This window comes from Hemicordylus capensis, chromosome 1 (assembly GCF_027244095.1).
Source record: "Hemicordylus capensis ecotype Gifberg chromosome 1, rHemCap1.1.pri, whole genome shotgun sequence".
NCBI lineage: Eukaryota > Metazoa > Chordata > Lepidosauria > Squamata > Cordylidae > Hemicordylus > Hemicordylus capensis.
This window is the reverse complement of record NC_069657.1, coordinates 141,294,815-141,318,225: the sequence shown is the minus strand read 5'-3', so window position 1 is coordinate 141,318,225 and position 23,411 is coordinate 141,294,815. Positions and strand designations below refer to the sequence as shown.

Here is a 23,411-nt window from a genome sequence, read left to right as displayed (position 1 = left end):
TTATTGCATATATGAAGATTAGAAGTAGAAAAACTAGGATTCAACTGAGTGAAATCTCAGCGTCTGAGAAGCAATTTTTTTTTTTAAGTTAATTAGTATTTTACATGTGCAGAACAGATTTAAGAATCTTGACAGAATGATTAAATATCAATTCTTAGTAGAACCAGGAAGATAGCACAAAACATTTTGGTGCCTGAGGAAGAAAATCCAAATAGCATCTCATAGTAGTAAACAAAAAAAGTGGTTCTTTAATGGTACCCAAAATATGTCACCTTATATCCCACATTATTTCAGTAGAACTCAAAAGTGGCATACTTAGGTTTCCCAGAACACCTCTAGGGACTGACCAGCTTCGGCAAAGTTGCTTCACCATGTGCCTTCATTCTAGAGTCCTGATATTGACTTCTGGGGTGCCTATATTCCTAGTTACAACAGCTGTAGTTACTGCTTGGAAATGCATGGAAGAGCATTTCCTCACAACCCTCCTTTTTGGTAAGGGAAACAGCAGGATGTATACAACCCAGTACAACTAGGAGTGTGCACAAAACTGGAAAACCCAGTTTGGCTGGTGTCCAACCAGACTTGAGCTGAATCGGCCCAGTCTAGTTTTGTACACATTGAGCCAGGCCCCAGTCCAGTTCAAGTCTGAACCAATTCAGGCCTGGCTTGAAGAGGGGATTTTTAATTTAAAAAACCTGCCACCTCCGAAGGCCTTGGCAGGTAGATGCTGCTGAAGCCGCAGGGGTGTCTCTGGGAGTTCCCCCTTCCCCAGCTGGGGGAAGGGGGGATATTCTATTCTGGTGGTGGCCATTTTGGAGGCCATCGTGCATGCACACTGGCCATTTGCATGGCCAAAATGGCCCTTTTAAGACCGAGGAGCCAGAGGGGAGGGGAAACCGCCAGAGACACCCCCACCCCCATGGCAGCACACACACACACACACACCCCGAGGCCTCTGGAGGTGGTAAGTCTTTTTTTTTTTTTTTAAATCTCTTAGAACCCCTGAACCAGCCCCAAGCTGGTCCAGCGGGGGGGAGGTTCAGCCTGACCTCCTCCTTGAGGTCAAGCCAGTTCTCAAGCTGGGCCGGATCAATGTTGAACCAGCTCAAGGTCAAGCCGATTTGCACATCCCTAAGTACAATTATTGATATCATTACCTTTTCTTCAGGAAAGTATTTAGTTGTTTTTTAATTAGTTTAAACAACTAATTGTCCACCACGGCAAGGAATAAATAAATTTGCTCAAGCTAGAAAAGAGTGCTCCTACTTTCCTTTCACTGCCTCTACATCTGGATTAAATTTGGTGCAAATCGAAGTCCACAAGTTAGATGTCTTGCACCTCAAATGTTCACGTGCCCACCACCTTGGATCGGGGTGGATGTTGTCATTACAAACTGCATCATTGAGGTGTCCCTGTGTGTCATTCACTACAGCTGTTCCAAATTTGATTGAAATTGGTTAGACAGTCCTCAAGTTAGTGCACTTGTGCCTCAAAAGTTTACGCATCTGCCATCTTTGATCGGGGTGGATGACATCATCACAAACTACGCCCTTGAGGTGTCCCTATGTGTCACTCACTGCAACTGCACCTAATTAAGTTTAAATTGGTTAGGCAGTCCACAAATTAGCTTGCTTGCACCTCAGATGTTCACGGGGCTGCCATCTCGAATTGGAGTGGATAACATCATCACACACCACACCCTTTGGGCATCCCTATGTGTCCCTACATCTGCCCCGATGCCTTCTTTTGGATTTTATTGCTGCGTCACAGCCCTATAACGTCGCATCTGCGTTGCAAAAAAGAAGAAGCTGCATTTGCCCGTTCTAGGAGACTTGCTCCCTTACAATGGACCTCTAATGTGCTTTGAATTCGGTGCCACAGTCTGGAAAGCGCCCTGGAGAGGGTCTATTTGCAATTGCCACCAGTTCCTCTGGTGGCTTCTCTGTTGCTGCCCAGAGGCTTTGGAATAGGCTCCCTGACAGAATAAGAACCTCCCCATCTCAAGACTCTTAAGCAGTGTACCCTCTAACAGGGATTCCCATATATTGTTCACTACAACTCACAGCATCCTCAGCTGCAGTGGCCTTTGGCTAGGGATTATGGGAGTTGTAATCAACAACATCTGGGAATCCCAACATCTGGGAACCCTGCTGTTAAGATGCATTTATTCACCCAAGCTTTTTAACTAGCATCAGGGGAGTAACTATAATAGGGCAAGGGGAGACAGTTGTCTGGGGGCCCACTGCCTTGCACCCCCTCCGAGGCAAGTCACATGACTGACTCCCCCAGCCATGCACCTGCCTGGGCTTCCTTCAGTTGTATCCATCCTCCGAAATTGATGTGAGTGTTAAGACCTGGAGCTACCAGAACAGCATGTCTTTCTCTAGTACCATTAAATGACTTGCATCGTCCACAATTTACAAAACCTTAAAAAACATAATTTAGGATGATGTTCTATTGTGGCACATAGAAGATATATATATGCTTTTGTTACCACTATTCAGCCTCATTTAAGATTCCTTTACTTCATGAGCTGAGCTTCAGGTGGGGGGGCACTCTTGACTCTAGGCCCACTCCAACCTTGCTATGCCCCTGACTAGCATTGTGGGTTTTAAACTATTTTAATGTTTTAATTTATGTTTTAATTTGTGTAATGTTTGTTGTAAGCTGCCCAGGGACGTGAGTTTGGGTCGGTGTACAAATTAAACAAACAAACAAACAAAACAGTGGATATAGATATTGATCAGCATCAGCTAATATTCCTCCAATTGAATACTTTGGGAGCATTCACCATTGAAAGAAAATAATACCACAGGCCTGTTGGTCATATTTATGAGGTCACTGATTGTTCCAATGCACTTTTCTTTCAAGTTCTATTTAAACCAGGCCTGCACAACATAAGGCCCGGGGGCCGGATTCAGCCCGCAGGGGCTATTTTACTGGCCCCCAGGTATCCTGCAGCAACACAGGAGCTGGAAACTACCTTAAAGCGCCATCCTGTGCATGTTTTTTTCATTAATATGTTCCATGGTGTTCCCAGCAAGTCTTACTCCCATGAAAGCATGCCTAGGATTGTAGCCTGAAAGCAATGACTGTTTAGGGAGAGGAGAGGCGTTGGCATTTATTTTGGGCTGGCTTGCACTCCAGGGACCTCACTGACTGAGCAGGGACAGGACCTATTTTCTGGCCACTATTTTTTGGTTAAAAGGGAATAGATCCACACATACCTAATTATATTTTTAATTTTAATGTAATGTGCTAAAATTGATTTTGGCCCCTGCATGCCAAGTTGTGGATGGTTCCGGCCCATTAGGGCATTTGAGTTGTGCAGTCCTGATTTAAAGCTTCATAGTTTATGCATAGGCACAACTATCTCTATCAGGAAAACCCACTCTTTTAAATACAAAAATTGATATGGTCAGAGATAACTTTTAATTTTATTGGTAACAATGTTGTGCCTTCAGAGAGAGAAATGCATTGTGCAAACTGTTTCGAAGATGCAATCGGATGTCATCTTCATATGACAATTTTCCTACGTGGATCAATATATAGGAAAAGCAAATACATTCATAGATGCACCTAGGTAATTTGGGAGCCTGGACCTAAAGACCTTTGGAGCCCCACCACCCTTTCTGGCGGCAAGTTATGCATCATCCACCCACCCACTCCCACACACACACCCATGACACAATATTTTTAAAATGTGGGTTCTGGAGGGCACAAACAGCAACTGAAGGAAACAGGTACATTTGTGCAAATATGCATTGGCAGAAACATTTCAACACACAACATATTCCCATCCTACATATTTCTTTCTCCACTCCCCCCCACTGCCTCTAAAGCATCCAGCACAATCATACTCAGTCATCTGGAGCAGCATGGGGCAGCAGAACAGTACAGTGACTACGCCACCCAGAACAGACTAAAGAGGATTTGGGGGCCGCCAGGGGGTGTGGAGTCCAGGGCTAAGTGTAGGACCCTTTATTTACTCTAAGTCCTCTAGCACTGCACGGTCCAACAACAAGGTAGCCCCAGGAAAACGGACACAGACACCAGCTGGTTTTAGTCAATCAATGATTCATGTTTATTATAGTCAGTTAAACAGCAAGCTAGCTCCTAATTCACACACACACACACACACACACACACACACCAGCCCCACTCCAAAGATGATCAGTCTTTGAAAGGGGTGTTGGAAGAAGCGTGGAGGCCTCACTCTGGGTGGTGATGCTTCTCAGGGATCTCCTGGTTTCCTGCCTGACTTATAAAGGGATGTTTCCACTCCGGCTGGTACATCTGCAGTCCACTCTCATTTCCGTGATCACAAGACGTATTCATCTTATCTTTTTGTTCTATTCCCAGTTCTTTCTCCTTTACAATGTCTTTGGCAGTTCTCCCCGGTTTTCACCGATTCTTCAGGTGTTTGGCGTCTTTCCAAACATTGTTTGTGTTCGAGAGGGAGTGGGGCTGGGGCACACTTGATGTTGCTCACTCATGCATTCTTCCATACATACTGTTTGCACGTACTACCTAAGTTTCTTAATTTGTCAAGATCACATGGCTCATAGGGTTACAGAAATGAGCTATTACAAATTAGTATATTGTTTCTTATCTCTAGATCATTATAAGCTTGCGATTCAGCCAAGTATTTCATTGTTACAAATTAATATATTGTTTCTCATTTCTGGATCTTTATAAACTTGCAAGTTTGCCAAGTACTTTATGCATCACTACTATCACAAAGCTAGCATAATTCTACATAAGAGCGCCACTGAGTACACTGCGTGTGCTGCACCTTCAAATGTGATGAATGCAATGTGTGTTATTTTGCTGCATGTACAAAATAGTTGATGGTTCGCATGTCAATTACAGACAAGCTTGCAGAACAATTTCATTTTGATGGAATGGTTAGCAGTTCTTCTTCATACCTTGTAAGATGCAAGGTTCTTTCCCTTCCGAAGACTTACCATTTTTATTTTTCATCAGTTTGGAGAAATTGCATTGCAGTTTGGAGACAAAAAAATAAATGGCTTCCCTCGGCGGGAGAACATGTGTAAGCAACTGAAAAAGTAAGAAAAAGAAAACGGAGCAGAGTGAAGTTAGCAGATAATAGAATATCAGGCGTGACAGTGAATGATGGGCTGAGAGAAGAAGGTTTTATGCATAAACAGAAAACAAGCAAACAAGAAACTGAAGAAGGATGAGGATATGCATTTTTAAAAGGTTCTGTGTTGTGTAAGCCAACATTACTACTGTTTCATTTCCTGTCTGTTTCTTGGAAGAAAATGACCGAGAACGGACACCCAATAACAGTTACGTAGCAATTGCTATTTTATTTTGTACTTGTAAGGGTTTCCCCCCCCTCCAGCCAGAGCTGCAATATCAGCCATTTAACAGAACTATGGCATTTTCTCTTTTTGTACACCAGATGTTGCTAGGGAGCTGATTTCCCAGCAGCTGTTCAGCTTTCAAGAGTCATCCTAGGATTGCCAGATAGAAAGAAAAGAAGACACTGGCCTTGCTGCTGTAATGAAATCTGAAACAAAATCAAATAAAGGGCACACATTATGTCAGTTATAAAATAAATTAAAAAATAACCCCTCATTCTAGGGGCCTGTATCCAAATCAATATGTGAATTCAGCCTCCCCCCAATCCCTGCTGGTACTATATCGGGCATCAGCGATATAGGAAGATGCTGAAAGGCATTATCTCATACTGCGTGGGAGGAGGCAATGGTAAAACCCTCCTGTATTCTACCAGTGACAACCACAGGGCTCTGTGGGAGCCAGGAGTCGAAATCGACTTGACAGCACACTTTACCTTACCTTAAACTCCAGACCTTGTGAACTTTGCCCTTCTCTCTTGCAGTTTTCTCTTGTCCTCTCAGCCTCCTCTCATTGGTCTACTCCTCCCCCCACTCTTCTGATCCATTCCTTCTTCCAGCCCCTCTTTCCTAGACAGGCCCCCCTACTATGCCGCCCCCCCCCCCATGCTGTTTGAATGCTACTTTCTGAGATCCCTTCGATCAGCAATTCTGACTTCCAAATTATCTCTGTTGTACAAGCAGGGAAGGGACAATTTCCAGTGATCTGCCCTTCCCTCTGAAGCCTACGGTACATAATGAAAATATATCCCAGAGGGTCAGTGCTGCTGCACCCACACATTGCTAGTCCAGATGTCAGCCAGTCTTCTTCACAAGCTCAGCTGGAAAAGATTGTTGCAATAGATCAACAATCCACAGTGGCCCTGATGAAGATTTTGAATATGGCATAGCTCTTTCTGGTCATGGGACTAAGTAACCTGTGGTGCTGTTTGTTTGGGGCTTCTCTGGTTTTATGACAATCTCACTAGGTACTCTCACACTGGTTGCATCTCACACTGGTTGTATCTCATCTGTTCCAGTCATAAGCATCATGCCCAAACAGGGAGCTGGTGTAGTGTAGTGGTTAGAGTGTTGGACTAAGACTGAGGAGACCAGAGTTCATAATCTCCATTTGGCCATGAAACTCACTGGGTAATTCTGGGCCAGTCACTTATTTCTCAGCCTCGCCTACCTCACAGGGTTGTTGTGAGGATAAACATAACCATATACTGGGCTCCTTGGAGGAAGAGTGGGATATAAATGTAAAAATAAATAAAATAAATACATAATATGAAGGAATGGGTGGATAAAAGAAGGGGAAAATCAAGGGAGATTTTTTTAAATATGAAAAAATTAGGGGTCCCCTGAGGTTGGACTACAACATCCATCATCCACTGCCACAATGGTCATTTTGACTGAGGATGATGGGAATTATAGTTGATGACATTTAGGGACCCAAAATTGATTCCAGCTGGTTTATGGAACCCACATTGTATGGTTAATAGGGAAAGGGAGTAGGAAATACACAACCTCATGAGCACATTTGATTATTTCCTTTTGGACTCAGACAGTGACTCTTGAAAGGAGAGAATCCATTTATAAAGTCCAACTATAGAGAAGAATTATAAACCACCTCTATATGAAGACAGTAAAATGGGGATATTGGAATGAAACAGCTTTCCCAAATGTTTTCCTGGTAGGATTCCTATGCCCTTAACCCTTGTATAACAGGAAGAAATCAAGCAGAAGAAGATCTCCCAGTACGAAGTGATAGGAAAAAGTTATCCTGATGAATTTTTGTTTGTCGTACAGTCCCTGGTAAAGGGTCAGGAGCCCTACCAGTGAGGGGGTGGGGGTGATGAAGTTTGCAGCCCTGGAAAAAAAGTGAGGCACAAGAGAAGAGATGAAAGGGAGGAACTGATGGGAAAAGCAGCAAAGGTGTTATTGGTTTTTTTAGGACAATGAGGTGGACATAAGAATAAGGGAAAGGAAATGTACTGCCTGAAGCTGTGTGAATGTATTAAGTAAGTCCTACTGACCACAATAGGATTGGCTCCTAAGTAAACAGGCATAGGGCTGCATCCCTAATGAGAAAATACTCCAGGTCTGATATCATCCCTTATAAATTATCATCCCTTATAAATATCATCCATTCAGCCATGAGACTAGCTGGGTGACTCGGCCAGTCACTTCTCTCTCAGCCTAACCTACTTCACAGGGTTGTTGTGAGGAGAAACCTAAGTATGTAGTACACCGCTCTGGGCTCCTTGGAGGAAAAGCGGGATATAAATGCAAAATAATAATAAAAATAATAATAAATTCAGAACAAGAAAGGGGAAGCAAATAAGTGATGAGACGACAATCTAGTTCTAGTTGGAAAGTAGTTACCTTTCCATTTAGATACCATTTTGTACTTTTGACCTGATCCCTCATTAGGGCCCTACAGATCCCCAGGTGCTCACTTGGTTCTCAGCTCAGCCAACCAGCTTGCACTAAACCTATAAAGCCACTGTCCTTCAGCCTCATTGCAATGACTAGTGGCTGTTGGGTGGTGCTGTTTCTGGAGCTGCTGTAGCCATGGGGTGGAGCTGTAAAGTTTTTGTGAGTCTAGTAAGCTTGGTGCTGCTGCTGGGATTTAGTGATGGACAAAGTGACTTCTGGAGGGTTGGCTCCTTGGCCTTGCAGCATCACTGTGGAGAGTATGGTATGCAGCTGCTTGTGTTTCCTAGTCAGGGCCATGATGTTCGCTTTAAGGTTATAGGTAAGGAAGGCTGATTTCTTGCACAATTGCTTGGAATAAGCTGTTCATCATGTAAATAGGATTCCTATTCTGCCTTATGTTCTAGGATAGTAAGGACTAAAATCTCTAGCTAGCCAATAACATGTGTCTCACTTCTGCTTGAGGTGCCTAAATGCCAAAAATGAGTTCTGAACACAGCAGAGCAACTATATGCTTCCTTTTGTTGCCTTGGAATCTTCCTGAAATGCTATAGGAACCTTCCTTGGCTAAACAGCATCTAGCTGACTTGTTTCAGCAGGGCCCACTTGCGGTGGTGCCACAAATGAGCCTCATGATACTACCTTGTGCCTCTAACAGCTTGAAAGCTATAGCAAGAGCTTGTATTGTATTGTGGTTTTGGTCTGGAGCTGGGCGTCTTTTTCTGGAGTGAAATAGTAAAGAGCAAAGCTAAGAGCAAATGAGGTGGGTTACTACCTTGTTTTGGCTAGCTTGTAATGAGCAACAAGTATCTGTTGGAAACTGAACGCAACTGAGAGAACTTGGGAGGTGATTAAGTGTACAAGAAACACTGCATTCTTAATAGGTTCTGTGGGACCTATTTCCAAGCAACCATGTAGGAGTTTAGGTTGCAAGTTCACTGCTTTTTGTGAGAATCCTCATTAAAACAAATTGCAGTACTAATGAGACTGTAAGTATAACAATGGTTGGCACAGAGGCTCTCAGAACTAGTCTTGTCTTTTCTCAGACTTCAGAGCCTCCTGAGAAACTGCAGATACTTCTGCTGTTGTATGCCAGCAGCTGTTCAGCCTTTTTAGCCTGGATGCAGAAATGATCATGCCTTGGTGTATGCAGAGCTTCACAAGGCTCATTAATTGCAATGTGTTTTCTGCAAGTAAGCTTACTCGAGTAGTTCCTGTCCCTTGATTGCTGTTGTATTAACTCTAATCATACCAGATGAGTTTGGGACACCCTTTGAAGCTACAAACTGTTCCATCTGCCGTCACTGGATCACATCTAATGATGATGGGGCTGTCATCTTCTCTGCTGGCTACAATGGTTGCCATGTAATCAAGAAGGTGAAGTGGTTTTTGCTACTACTTGTACTATGCCTCTGTAAACTCAACACCAGGATTGCACAGCAGTTCTGAGCTTGTACAAAGCCTATGAACACACTATATAAGCTAACCTAAGGAAAACTTGAGTACAGGATGGACAATAGGGCTAACTTTGCTAGAGGGTTTCATTCAAAGCTGAATGGCTATGCAAATGGAATTGCTTTTCACTGTTCAGTGAAATGAAAACTATAACACTATTCAGACATCATACCAAAGTGTGGAAGCTGTACATTCATAAGGAAGTAGCATAAGCTCCATGCAGATAGGCTCTGAAATCGTGCCCCACACAGGCCGCGAGTACAGCATTTGTCAAAGGAGACTTGCTATAATGGGAGATTATCCTTATGACTGGGAATACTGGGATGCCAGAGCTGCCCATAATGGGAAGGATTGCTTTCCCAAGTACAGCAGCTGTCCTTAAACACTGCATTTGGAAAATGCTGGGGGTGCAGTTTGCTGATGCACTTGTGGAAACTGAACCTGGATAATATTTCTGTGGTTGCCATAACTGAACGGGCTTTAAGTCTGGTGTAGGGGATCAAGCAGACAGTATAGGTATTGGTGAAAAATCAAACATAATCTCCAAAGATCTGTAAGCTGGGTGCAGAGGCTTATCTAGGGATAATAGCACCTAGGGCAAGCACTGAAATTGTGCCCCCTGTCCAAACATCTGACACCCAACTTTCAGATAACTTGACCATAATATCAGCTCAAAAATACAAGTAAAGCTCGTTAATCTTTTAATATTTCAAAAACTATTTAGCAGTGGATGTAGCCAGACCAAAAAATGCTGGAAAACTACAAATTTCAGTATGCTGGGCCTCATAAAATACCCAAATACTATGTGGAGGTGTACTTGGAAAACTAAACAGAAGTGCCTGTCTAATTCTCTACTATGCATTGTAGCATCGCTATTACATAAGTTTTAAAAATAAATGGAGAATTTGACTTTTCCCAGATACTCTGAAAATAATTAAAGGATATGCAGAGTAAACTGTGTCACTGCTTGGAATATATTCTAGTATTTCGGAAAGACAGTTAAAATGAGAGAAAGAGAGCAAGAAACTCCCAGTGGGCCTTAATACTAAGGACTTCACACTGATTAAAAGACAAACTCACCATTAATAGCCGTATTATTAAGACATCACATTTAACTCACTTATCACAAGAAGCCAAGTAAGAGCAAATGAATACAATCCTAGCTCATAAGCTTCAGCTCAGTATTCACAAGCCCTGACTCTTTGTACATAGTGCCAAACTGAATGTGTACAGTGACTTATATTAAATTACAAACATTTCTTTACCTGTAGCCTCTTTGGCGGGCTTCCTAAAGGCTGGGGGGTCTTCAAAGCTTCCCCCTATCCCGCCGGCCTCTTAATTCACTGCCACAGCCCGTCCCGGGAAGACTTTGGGGCCTGTTTGGGCCTGCAAAGATCAGCGTGGTGACTATTTTGGAGGCTGCCATACATGCTCAAATGCCTCTGCGAGGCCTGGCATGGCCATTTGAGCATGCGTGGCAGCCATTTTGTTTTGGGTGGCTGTTTTTTTTTTTTTTTTTAAATTTAATGGCACCCCCCTTCAAGTGACACCCGGGACACGTGCCCTGCCTGCCCCATCCTAGATACACCCCTGGCTCGGTGCTAGTGAAGGAGGATGCTTATGCTTAGATAGCTACTGGTTCACCAGTACAGCAAAAGCTCCTGTCAGTCTGTCATATTAACTTGCATGTAGGAGAAACGTTAACATTTTGTACAGAGGTGTCCAATACATTGAGTTGGTAGATAACATCCACCCTTGCCAAAAAAAACAACTAAAGGATGCCCTAGAAGTCCCCTTCCCACAAATATTGTGACTGGAATAGAAATGCATAGCTTCACTGTAATGCTGGCTCCATGTTTTCCTGCAGGATGGCCGCAACAACCTGAAGGTTCGTGTAGAGGAACTATCACGCAACAGAAGAGTTACCACCACCCGTGACATCAACATGATCTGCCCTAAGCCACAAGAACAAGTTGTGACACAAGTGGACAACATGCGTTTGGTGCCCCAGCCCCAGCCGCAGCCTGGCCTAGTGCGCCCGGTGCCCCAGCCGCAGCCTGGCCTAGTGCGCCCGGTGCCCCAGCCGCAGCCTGGCCTAGTGCGCCCGGTGCCCCAGCCCCAGCCGCAGCCTGGCCTAGTGCGCCCGGTGCCCCAGCCCCAGCCGCAGCCTGGCCTAGTGCGCCCGGTGCCCCAGCCCCAGCCGCAGCCTGGCCTAGTGCGCCCGGTGCCCCAGCCCCAGCCGCAGCCTGGCCTAGTGCGCCCGGTGCCCCAGCCCCAGCCGCAGCCTGGCCTAGTGCGCCCGGTGCCCCAGCCCCAGCCGCAGCCTGGCCTAGTGCGCCCGGTGCCCCAGCCCCAGCCGCAGCCTGGCCTAGTGCGCCCGGTGCCCCAGCCCCAGCCGCAGCCTGGCCTAGTGCGCCCGGTGCCCCAGCCCCAGCCGCAGCCTGGCCTAGTGCGCCCGGTGCCCCAGCCCCAGCCGCAGCCTGGCCTAGTGCGCCCGGTGCCCCAGCCCCAGCCGCAGCCTGGCCTAGTGCGCCCGGTGCCCCAGCCCCAGCCGCAGCCTGGCCTAGTGCGCCCGGTGCCCCAGCCCCAGCCGCAGCCTGGCCTAGTGCGCCCGGTGCCCCAGCCCCAGCCGCAGCCTGGCCTAGTGCGCCCGGTGCCCCAGCCCCAGCCGCAGCCTGGCCTAGTGCGCCCGGTGCCCCAGCCCCAGCCGCAGCCTGGCCTAGTGCGCCCGGTGCCCCAGCCCCAGCCGCAGCCTGGCCTAGTGCGCCCGGTGCCCCAGCCCCAGCCGCAGCCTGGCCTAGTGCGCCCGGTGCCCCAGCCCCAGCCGCAGCCTGGCCTAGTGCGCCCGGTGCCCCAGCCGCAGCCCCAGCCTGGCCTAGTGCGCCCGGTGCCCCAGCCGCAGCCCCAGCCTGGCCTAGTGCGCCCGGTGCCCCAGCCGCAGCCCCAGCCCCAGCCGCAGCCTGGCCTAGTGCGCCCGGTGCCCCAGCCGCAGCCCCAGCCCCAGCCGCAGCCTGGCCTAGTGCGCCCGGTGCCCCAGCCGCAGCCCCAGCCCCAGCCGCAGCCTGGCCTAGTGCGCCCGGTGCCCCAGCCGCAGCCCCAGCCCCAGCCGCAGCCTGGCCTAGTGCGCCCGGTGCCCCAGCCGCAGCCGCAGCCTGGCCTAGTGCGCCCGGTGCCCCAGCCGCAGCCGCAGCCTGGCCTAGTGCGCCCGGTGCCCCAGCCCCAGCCGCAGCCTGGCCTAGTGCGCCCGGTGCCCCAGCCCCAGCCGCAGCCTGGCCTAGTGCGCCCGGTGCCCCAGCCCCAGCCGCAGCCTGGCCTAGTGCGCCCGGTGCCCCAGCCCCAGCCGCAGCCTGGCCTAGTGCGCCCGGTGCCCCAGCCCCAGCCCCAGCCCCAGCCTGGCCTAGTGCGCCCGGTGCCCCAGCCCCAGCCCCAGCCCCAGCCTGGCCTAGTGCGCCCGGTGCCCCAGCCCCAGCCCCAGCCCCAGCCTGGCCTAGTGCGCCCGGTGCCCCAGCCCCAGCCCCAGCCCCAGCCTGGCCTAGTGCGCCCGGTGCCCCAGCCCCAGCCCCAGCCCCAGCCTGGCCTAGTGCGCCCGGTGCCCCAGCCCCAGCCCCAGCCCCAGCCTGGCCTAGTGCGCCCGGTGCCCCAGCCGCAGCCCCAGCCATACTACATAGGTAAGTGTAATTCTCAGTCTCATTTATTAATAGGCTCTTTAGGCATGTAGAAAATTCCTCCTTCAGCTATTCATTTGGGGATTTCATGCATAAATATAATAACTTTGTTCAAAGTATTTGGAACTGAGCAGAACTTGGAATTCTAGGAAGCCTGTTTGAATCAAAAAGTGGGATTGGGTATCAGTAATTTTGCATTTGGATTTGTGACGCAATGTAATTACTGTCTGCTGCAAGAGATTTACCCTGGGGAATAGGGCTGTTTGCATTGTATGCAAACAATCCGAGGTTAAATCCTCAGCATCCCCAGGTAGAGCTGGGAAAGACTCATGGAAAACTAAGATGGTGGCTGCCAGTCAGTGTAGACACTGAGTTAGATGGAACAATTGTCTGGCCTGGTATAAGGCAGCTTCCAATGTTGCTTCTGCTTTGGAGCCTTGCGTATGCCAACTATAAACTCATTCCCTTGGAGTACAATCTCGAATACTATACTATATCTGTAGGCACTTGCCCAAGCAGGGGGAAGAATAGATTCTAGAGACACTGGTTAAAGAGTGGTCTGTTTTGATGACAAAGTAGCTGCCTTTTCCAAATGAGGACTTGTTGATCTCCTTGAGTGTCTTCTGGGAAGAAGCAGCACAGTATGCACTGGCTGTACCATCTCGTGGTGGTGGTGGTGACTCCTTGCTCTTGCCCTCCTAGGTTCCACCCTCACCTTGGAGCAATGCCAGGTCTTGTCTGGGAGGATTCCCTGTGCAGCTGCACAAGGGCCAGCTGCCTGTTACCAGGCTGGATGCTGTTATGACAACAGGGATCAAGCTGCTCCATGTTACTATGGCAACACAGGTAATGGGTAAAATACACTCGGCTCCTTTTGAGCTTTCTCTTCACTGTCTTGGTTCCTACTGGCAACTGAGGCTTAGATGCAGTCATTATGAGGAGTTCTAACAGGAGAACCTCTTTCTGGTACTAAGCAAAGTGACTAGCAAAATCCCAGTTTAACCCAAGCACAGGACTCCATATTATTTATGCCCTTCACACAACTGCCAGTCAACAGGCTAAGAGACCCCAGTTGCAAAAATGCAGGCATAGGCTTACTGGATTGCATGCATCCAAGACAGGCAAATGGCAAGTTATGGGCTTTCTTGTAGAACTTGTCTTGACACACTTCTCTTGGCTTCTAGCCGCCAGAGTCCTTGATCCTTGGCATAAAGCCACAGTGTTCTACCAAAGAAAAGTACAGGGCTGTGTGGGTACAAGGAGTCGAAATTGATTTGACAGCACACTTTACCTTTAACTCCATTCTTGCGATCAAACTGAACTGGTTTGAAAGAGAAACCTCTTTGAGGGGTCAAAGGTTCCAGGGGGCTTTTATGCACAGTAGGTTTTACCCCGCGTTTACGGGGAGGCTTTACTGCGAACTCAGTGTTGTCCCAAAAAACCGACACAAATAGTGGATTTTTTTTACCTCAGATATAAATTGGGCTACACTCATGCAGTGGAAAAACCCATATCGCGTGTGAACTGGTCCCCAATAACTTGTGGGGACTTTGGGGCAATTCTCGCCGATATGTGAATGCACCCCCTCCAGTCCAGAGGAGGTGCGAGTGAAAGGGCTTCAAAATCCCCGTGTGAAAAGCTTCAGGGTAGCACCACAAAAGGATTTCCGCTTGTAATCCCTCGCTTGTTCCCTCGGTCTTGCAGTCACTCTTCAGTGCCTTCAGGATGGTCACTTCATCCTGGTTGTCTCCAGAGATATGACCGACTACCCGCTTGTCCTTGAGAATGTCAGGCTCTCCTATGCCCAAGCGGGCTGCCAGCCTGTCAGAAGAACAGAGGCTTTCCTGGTCTTCCGCTTCCCCCTCACCCAGTGTGGCACGACAGTTCAGGTGAGGATGTGGCCCTTGTAGCCAGGGAGGTGTTTCTTCACCCAAACCTCGGAGCCAGATAAACAGAGCCTATATCTTGCTACCCTTTAGGTGACTGGTGGGAGACTGATCTATGAGAACGAGCTGGCTTCTGGCATTGACGTCTTGGATGGGCCAGATGGCTCTGTCACACGAGACAGCACCTTCATGTAAGCTGAACTTCCCCGTGTATTGGTAACGCACCTGCTGGTACGGATCACTGCACTTGAGGTGCATCAACACTTGTACAGATGCTCCAGCTGCAACCGGGGAGGGCTTCATCAGGGAGACCTGGGGGCAGTGGCGTGGAGAGCAAAACCCTGTCTTCACAAGTGTGGCTTGAATCACCCTTTCATGATCTCAAGATGGCTGCATGTGGTTGGGTCCTATCCTTTGGTTTGCAAGGTGATGATGGTGGGGCGGGGGGATATATGGGAATTTCATACACTCTGGAAAGCGATGTCTACAGAGCTGTTAGAGGATTTGACGCTTCCCCTGATGACCAGTTTGACAATAAGGCTCAGGACTCTGCACCCTTCGTCAACCCTGTCTTCTGTGTGCAGCCTCCATGCTCGCTGCGTCTACAATGCCACAGACTTCCTGCCAGTTCAGGCTGAGGTCCTCTTGCCTCCCACCCCAGCTCCGGTTCTCCAGGCGGGGCCTCTCCGGTTGGAGCTGCGCATTGCTAGAGGTAGGTGTACTTCAAGCCTTGGTGCAGACGCTGCTGCCCCGACTGCCCCTTATGAGCCATACAGCTGACCCTCTGCCTGCCTCTCTCCTCCAGATGCCGCTTACCTCTCCTATTATGTGGAAACCGATTATCCTGTGGTGAAGGTGCTCCGGGACCCTGTGTATGTGGAAGTTCGCATCCTGCAGAGAACAGACCCGTCCTTGATGCTGGTTCTGCAGGACTGTTGGGCTACCCCCAGCGCAAATCCCCTCGAGCGGCTGCAGTGGCCAGTCCTGGTGGAGGGGTGAGTGGTCAGGAGGCTGCTGGCTCCCTTGGGGGGACGGTTGGCTGCAGTGGCCTGCTTGAATGGGAATGTCTCTTGTTCCCAGGTGCCCTTTTGAAGGAGACAACTACAGGACCCAGCTGGTGCTTGTGGGGCCTGCCACATCTGAGCTGGCCTTTCCCACCCACTACCAGCGCTTCACCCTCTCCACCTTTGCATTTGTGGATTCTGCCTCTCAGTTGGTGCTTGATGGATTGGTAAGAATTTGGGACAAAACCTGTAGTGGGTTCCTTCAGGGTTGAGTATAGAAATAGCAGGTTGTCAAATTAAACCTTTTAGTGCAGGAGTAGTGTGTGCTCAATTCTGCAGAAAGCATTTATGTACATTGGACAAGCTATTAGAGGATTCTCACTTTATTACCATGTTAAACAGTGCTTAACTCATGGATCTGGCCAGGTTTAGAATCCTAGGAGGATCCTAGGATTCTGATAGGAATGCTGCTACCCTGGTGAAAGGAACACTCTCAGGAATAAAGGCCTTGGCTTCTCCTCTTACTAAGACTTGTATGGCTGTTCAGTCCATGCACTCCGCCCATCCCATGTTGGTCAGCACAGATATATGGCCAGTGGCAACTAGCACAATATCAAGAGAACCTAGTGGTTTTTGTGGACCTATGTTGTCCAAGCATGTCTAGTTATGGTGCCCTTGGTAGGGCTTTCCATAACCCTGGGTGGTTCACCTCTAGTGATAAATGAGCTTGAGGGAGGACTAGGCCTCAGTTAGAGCAACTGCTTGGAGGGTAGGTCTAGGCCTGCCACCTGTTCTCTGTTTTAAGGAATTGTTCTTTATTTGTGATTAAAATGTAGGGTCGCTTTTCAAGTTAAAAAGGAATGTTGTTTTGTTCATGTGTGTGTTTTCCTTTGGCCTTGCAATGGACTGCAGTCTATTCCAGGGCTGTCACTCACCCCAGACCTCATTGCTCACAGTTAGAGCAGTATTTGTGTGATTGGCACCCATTGTAACTGTGGTGGCTGCTGCTGTTTCTGTGACAGGCAGCCTTGGGCACCCAAGGCTGCTAATCATGGTAATGACAGCCATCATGTAATATGTGTGATTTTTAAAAATTAAGGCCTTGCAGTGTGTTCCTCATTTTAGAGCTCTTCAGGTGGCAAGCCTGGGTGGGCCTCTCCAAATAAGGAAGAAAGCCCAGGAGAATCAAATCCCTGTGGCCCAATCCAGAGGGAGGGGCAGGGTTTACTGGACAGGGAAGAACTGAACTCTGAGTAAGGTCTGATAGCAACTACTGTAAGAGACTAACTGCCATAGGCTGGGAATCAACTGAGAGTCCCTTACCTGGAAGTAAGTAGGAGGGATTTCTTCTTCCAGGTAAGCTAGACACTTACTGTCCAGTTTAGCTAGACACATCAGGGAATTCTTGTTTTTAAGAGCTTGGATCTGCTATATGGTTCTTGTAGTTGGGAAAGGATTTTTTTACTTGAATGGAAGCAGCAATTGTTGATGCCTCTATAGTTTTTCTTTTCCAGTTATTAATTCTTATAATGTCACTCCTTATTGGGTCCTGCCCTAGTCACATGCTCCTGAAAGCCCTAGGACTGCTCAAGCCTTTCCTGGGGTGGAGGGGGCGGGTTCCCCCAAATATTCTCCCCAAATATTTCCTTGGAAGGGTGAAAACCAGCACTCCTCAGGGTTAGGAGAATTTTGTATCCTGCCTCTGATCGTTACAACTTCCTCCTGTCATGTCCAGCCTCTCGGTAAACATGGCTTCTTCATTTGAAAGCTTATAATTGATATTTAGGTGTCTTGCCCTAACTACACTTTGGTTAGCAATCTTTCCATGCATGCACCCCCTCCAGCAACCGAGACAACATAATTCAACCCGTGCTTTATTTGAAGCATTTGCATTTTATGATCATAACTGGGTTGTGAGAAGTCTATTATTATTATTATTATTAGTGCTTGTTTACACAGTCAGACAGGTGTTATTGACTGGTTTGTTTTATCCAGACATCAAGTCCTTCCCCAGGACCTGGGATGGCTGAATTTTATTGTCAGTTGTTATAGATATCGTTGCAGAATATAGGCTGTTCCCATTAAAGCTGCTTTTTGTAATTGGCTGATGGTGATTTCTGTGGCCCCTATGGTTTTGAGGTGCTCTTCAAGGTCTTTTGGAACTGCACCCAGGGCGCCAATTACCACTGGGATTATTTTGGTCTTTTTCTGCCACAGCCTTTCCATTTCAATTTGTAGATCTTTGTATTTGGTGATTTTTTCTATTTCTTTTTCTTCTATTCTGCTATCCCCTGGTATTGCTATGTCGATTATTTTAACTTGTTTTTCTTTTTTCTTGACTACAGTTATGTCTGGTGTATTGTGTGGCAGATGTTTGTCTGTTTGTAGTCGGAACTCCCATAATATTTTTACATCTTCATTTTCTACCACTTTTTCAATTTTATGGTCCCACCAATGTTTGGCTACAGGTAGCTTGTATTTTTTGCAGATGTTCCAGTGTATCATCCCTGCTACTTTGTCATGCCTTTGTTTGTAGTCAGTCTGTGCGATCTTTTTGCAACAGCTGATTAGGTGGTCCACTGTTTCATCTGCTTCTTTACAAAGGTGGCACTTGCTGTTGTGGATTTTTCGACTTTTGCTCTTATTGCATTTGTTCTTAGTGCCTGTTCTTGCGCGGCCAGTATTAAACCCTCTGTTTCTTCAAGTAACCATTCTTAAGCCATTGCCAGGTCTTGGTGATGTCTGATTTTCCACTTATATTGTGCAAATATTGACCATGCAGGGGCTTATTTCTCCATTTTTCTGCTCGGTTCTTGACTTGTTCTTTCTTGTAGGCCTGCTTTGTTTCATTGGTGTTGAATAGTTTCGCATTATTGACCATTTGAAGTGCATCTTCTTCACTGTCCTTGATATATTCTTCAAGACCTCTTTTCTCCTCCTCTATTGTTTGATGGACTTGCAGTATTCCTCCTCCACCTGAGCTGCGAGGGAGGTATAGCCTATCTACATCACTGCGGGGGTGCAGAGCGTGATTGATGGTCATTATTTTCCTGGTCTTACGATCCAGTGTCTCTAGCTCTGCCTGGGTCCAGTCTATTATTCCTGCAGTGTATCTGATAACAGGTATAGCCCAGGTGTTTATGGCTTGTATGGTGTTCCCGCCATTGAGTTTGGACTTGAGGATTTTTCTAACTCTCCTGATGTATTCACTTCCAATTTTTCTTTTAACTTCAGTGTGTGCGATGTTATCAGCCTGGAGAATGCCCAAGTATCTGTAATGTTCTTTCTCTTCCAGGTTCTTGATCTTGCTTCCATTGGGCAGTTCGATTCCTTCTGTTTTTCTTATTTTTCCTCTGCTCATTATTAATGCAGCACACTTGTCTAGTCCAAACTCCATTGCTATATCGCTACTGAATATACGGACAGTGTTTAGCAGTGATTCGATTTCTGACTGGGACTTATTATTATTATTTTGATTTCTATACTGCCCTTCCAAGAATGGCTCAGGGCGGTTTACACATAGAAATAACAAACAAATAATATCTTATTTATTTATTATTTATTAAAATATTTTATACTGCCCAAAACGTACGTCTCTGGGCAGTTTACAACAGGCGGTTTACAATATCTATTACTCTAGGAGAAGCATTTATGTGGGGTCATTCATACTTGTCTAGATAACAAGTGTCAAGATGCAGGTATATGACCCAAGACTTAAAATTAGGATCCCCTAGGTTAAAATTAGGACTTGTATTCACAGTTGAGTGGTCTAACTTAATGCAAGTTGTTCAAACTTTAATTAAATTTAAATAGTTTAAACAATGGACTACTACAGATCTTGCTACAGTGGTGGCACCAGGAAAAAAAGGCAGGGCACAGAAGAGGCAAAGTGCATGTAAGGTTGGGCAAATTGTGTTCCATATTAGATTCCTGAAACAGAAATGAGATGGGGGCATGCCAGTTCTTGGAGGTGGGGGGTGCATGCACTTTTCTTGCTACAATAAACATTATACCTAAGTTGTTCTTTGGCTTGCGAGTTGTACAGCTACTAAGAACACTTGTTCTATATGAGCACAGAAGGTAGATCACAGAATGACTTGGCCAGCTTTTGGTAGACTACCTAATGCCTGTAAATTGAGATTTAGTACAAAAACGTTAGACACTCCCTGAACCAGCAAGGCAATACTTGTGTTAAGAGTGTAAACTCTGGAATTAGTCCTTAACTGCAAGGACATCCTTGGCTCTGGTTGCCCATGAAGATGAGGGTAGCACATCTGTCCTAACAGGACTCTTCTAATGCAGTGTAACTCTTTTCAGGTATACCTCTTCTGCAGTGTGTCTGTCTGCCATGCCTCTCAGCTAGAATCCTGCAGAGTTACATGCCAAATGCCAGTGGCTGCAAGTAAGTCAGAAGGGCTTTGTTGATGTTCAAGAGGTGTTAGAAGTGCTGCGCATGCCAATGGCTTGTTTTGCCCATGATGACTAAGCACTAGATCTTAGCACTGGTAACTCTGAGATGTGTGGCAGTAGGAGCAAGGAATTGCATCTAGTGTTTGAAATAGGAATAAGAGGTAAGCACAGACTCGTGAAAGCATCAGCTTACAGCACGGCTGCACAATTTCAGCCGCCCTGCAGATATTGGACTGCAACACCATCATCCCTGCCAACTGAGGCTGGGGATGATAGGAGTTCAGGAGAACTAAAGTTGTACAGCCCTGGTCTACAGCTAGGTACCACAATATTGCTTGATACTCGTTCCCCAGCTCTTTCTTAACCTGATATGTAGTCTGGCTGTAGCTGCTTTATAGCCATGGTATCCTTCTGGACCACCTCTCGAGTATAGATATTGGAGGTACTGCTTTGGAGTGGCTCCTGTCGTTTCCTGGGGAGGGTCCAGAAGGTGGTGCTGGGGGACTATTGCTTGGCTCTATGGCCTGTGGGGTCCCGCAGAGGCGTATCTAGGGAAAATAGCGGCTAAGGCAAGCACTGAAATTATGCCCCCTGTCCAAACATCTGACACCCAACTTTCAGATAACTTGACCATAATATCAGCTCAAAAATACAAGTCAAGCTCGTTAATCTATTAATATTTCAAAAACTATTTAGCAGTGGACGTAGCCAGACCAAAAAATGCTGGAAAACTACAAATTTCAGTATGCTGGGCCTCATAAAATACCCAAATACTATGTGGAGGTGTACTTGGAAAACTAAACAGAAGTGCCTGTCTAATTCCCTACTATGCATAGCAGCATCACTATTACATAAGTTTTAAAAATAAATGGAGAATTTGACTTTTCCCAGATACTCTGAAAATAACTAAAGGATATGCAGAGTAAACTGTGTCACTGCTTGGAATATATTCTAGTATTTCAGAAAGACAGTTAAAATGAGAGAAAGAGAGCAAGAAACTCCCAGTGGGCCTTAATATTAAGGATTTCACACTGATTCAAAGACAAACTCACCATTAATAGCCATATTATTAAGACATCACATTTAACTCACTTATCACAAGAAGCAAAGTAAGAGCAAATGAATACAATCCTAGCTCATAAGCTTCAGCTCAGTATTCACAAGCCCTGACTCTTTGTACATAGTGCCAAACTGAATATGTGTACAGTCTGTGACTTATATTATATTATATTATATTATATTATATTATATTATATTATATTATATTATATTATTTATTTATTTATTTACCTGTAGCCCCTTCAGGGGTATTCCTAAAGGCCATGGGGGGTCTTCAAAGGTTCTCCCTTCCACCGCTGGCCTCTAGGGCCTCGCAGGGATCACTTGAGCCTGTGCGGTGGCCATTTAAAAAAATTTTGTTTTAAAAAAATGGCCACTGAAAATAAAATGGCCGCCGTGCATGCTCAAATGGCCTCGGGCCTCACAGAGGCCATTTGAGCATGCACGGTTGCCATTTTGTTTTCAGTGGCCATTTTAAAAAAAATTAATTTTAAAAAATGGCACCCCCCTTCAAATGGTGCCCGGGGCATGTGCCCTGCCTGCCCTACCCTAGATACACCCCTGGGGTCCCTCAGGGTTTGTTTTTGTCCCCCATGTTGTTTAACATATACATGAAACCACTGGGAGAGGTCATCCGAGGACTTGGACTGAGTTGTCCGCAATATGCAGATGACACTCAGCTCTATCTCTCCTTGTCACCTGATCCCAGGGAGGCAGTGGATGTCCTGAATCATGGGCTGGAGGCCATAATGGGTTGGATGTAGGCTAACAAACTGAGATTGAATCCAGATAAGACGGAGGTAATGTTGGTCAGTAGGAATGCCAATTGGATGAGGAGATTTTACCAGTTCTGGATGGGGTTGCACTCCCCTTGAAGGAGCAAGTACACAACTTGGGGGTATTGCTGGACCCGGCTCTGCTTTTGGAAGCTTAGGTGGAGGTGGTGGCCAGGGGGGCCTTTACACCCCTTTTGGCTAGTGCGCCAGCTGCGTCTCTTTCTCTAAGGCAGAACTGGCCAGTTACCCACACCTCATTTATTTATTTGATTTCTATACCACCCTTCCAAAAATGGCTCAGGGCAGTTTACACAGAGAAATAACAAGATGGATCCCTGTCCACAAAGGGCTCACAATCTAAAAAGAATCATAAGATAGACAGAACAGTCACTGGAGGTACTGTGCTGGGGGTGGATAGGGCCAGTTAGTCATATCATGGCTGGATTACTGGATTACACTCTACAGGGGCTGCCCTTGAAGAATAGTGCAAAATGCAGCAGCTACTCTTTACCTAGAGCTGCCTGCTGGGATCACATCACACCCATTTTGAAAGAGCTGCACTGGCTACCAGTTTGTTTCCGGGTCCAATTCAAGGTGCTGGTTTTGACCTTGAAAGCCCTTAATGGTTTGGGCCCTGGATACCCAAGGGTTGCTGCCTGCTTGACAAGGTCATCTGAGGGGGTTCTGCTCTGGGTGCCAACAATGAGGGAGGCTCAGCTGTTGTGCACTTGGGACAGGGTCTTCTCTGTTGCTGCCCCCAGACTCTAGAATGCTTTCCCGGTGGCTATTTACTCCTCAGTCTCCATAACAGTTTTTAGAAAGCATGTTGAAGAGCTTCTTACCCAAGCTCTTATGATTGTCTCTACTTTTATTTTGTATGCTTTTTTATGCTTGTGTATTAAATCTTTTTAGTCATATTTCTGTTTTTATATTTTAGCTCAGGGATTAACCTTGGGTCTCCAGATGTTATTGGACTTCAACTCCCATAAACCCCAGCCCCAATAGCTTTTGGTTGGGGATTATGGGAGTTGAAGTCCAATAACATCTGGGGACCCAAGGTTGAGAATCCCTAACTTAGCTTAATATTTTAATTGTATATTTTTTTTATAGTCTTGTGTGTGTTTTTGTGTGAACCACCTTGGGATTGTTCTAATGAAGTGCGGTATATAAATTTAACAATAAAATAAATAAACAGTGCATCCTCTAGCGTACATGACATTTGTCTCTAGCTATTGGACACACAGAGCTGAGCCCTGGCTACAAACTCCTAGTCCTTGCAATACGATGGCAACTACTGTACTCCTCTCCCCAGCCATTCATATATGGCATGAGAGCCTGCTGGTGAGAATATTAG

General features: G+C 46.6%; 1 protein-coding gene across 1 annotated transcript in view; it reads left to right on the top strand.

The window, feature by feature from the left end:
* The first annotated feature begins 7,884 nt into the window (after window positions 1-7,884).
* The window catches only part of ZP1 (zona pellucida glycoprotein 1), a 35,614-nt gene continuing 20,087 nt past the window's right edge, over window positions 7,885-23,411 (top strand). Inside the window, exons 1-10 of the mRNA XM_053250455.1 lie at window positions 7,885-8,124; window positions 9,058-9,179; window positions 11,125-12,925; window positions 13,625-13,768; window positions 14,627-14,811; window positions 14,902-14,999; window positions 15,393-15,520; window positions 15,614-15,803; window positions 15,889-16,039; window positions 20,130-20,214. Coding sequence (XP_053106430.1) covers window positions 7,941-8,124; window positions 9,058-9,179; window positions 11,125-12,925; window positions 13,625-13,768; window positions 14,627-14,811; window positions 14,902-14,999; window positions 15,393-15,520; window positions 15,614-15,803; window positions 15,889-16,039; window positions 20,130-20,214 — 3,088 coding nt within the window. The 5' untranslated portion in view covers window positions 7,885-7,940. The remainder of the gene's footprint in view (window positions 8,125-9,057; window positions 9,180-11,124; window positions 12,926-13,624; window positions 13,769-14,626; window positions 14,812-14,901; window positions 15,000-15,392; window positions 15,521-15,613; window positions 15,804-15,888; window positions 16,040-20,129; window positions 20,215-23,411) is intronic.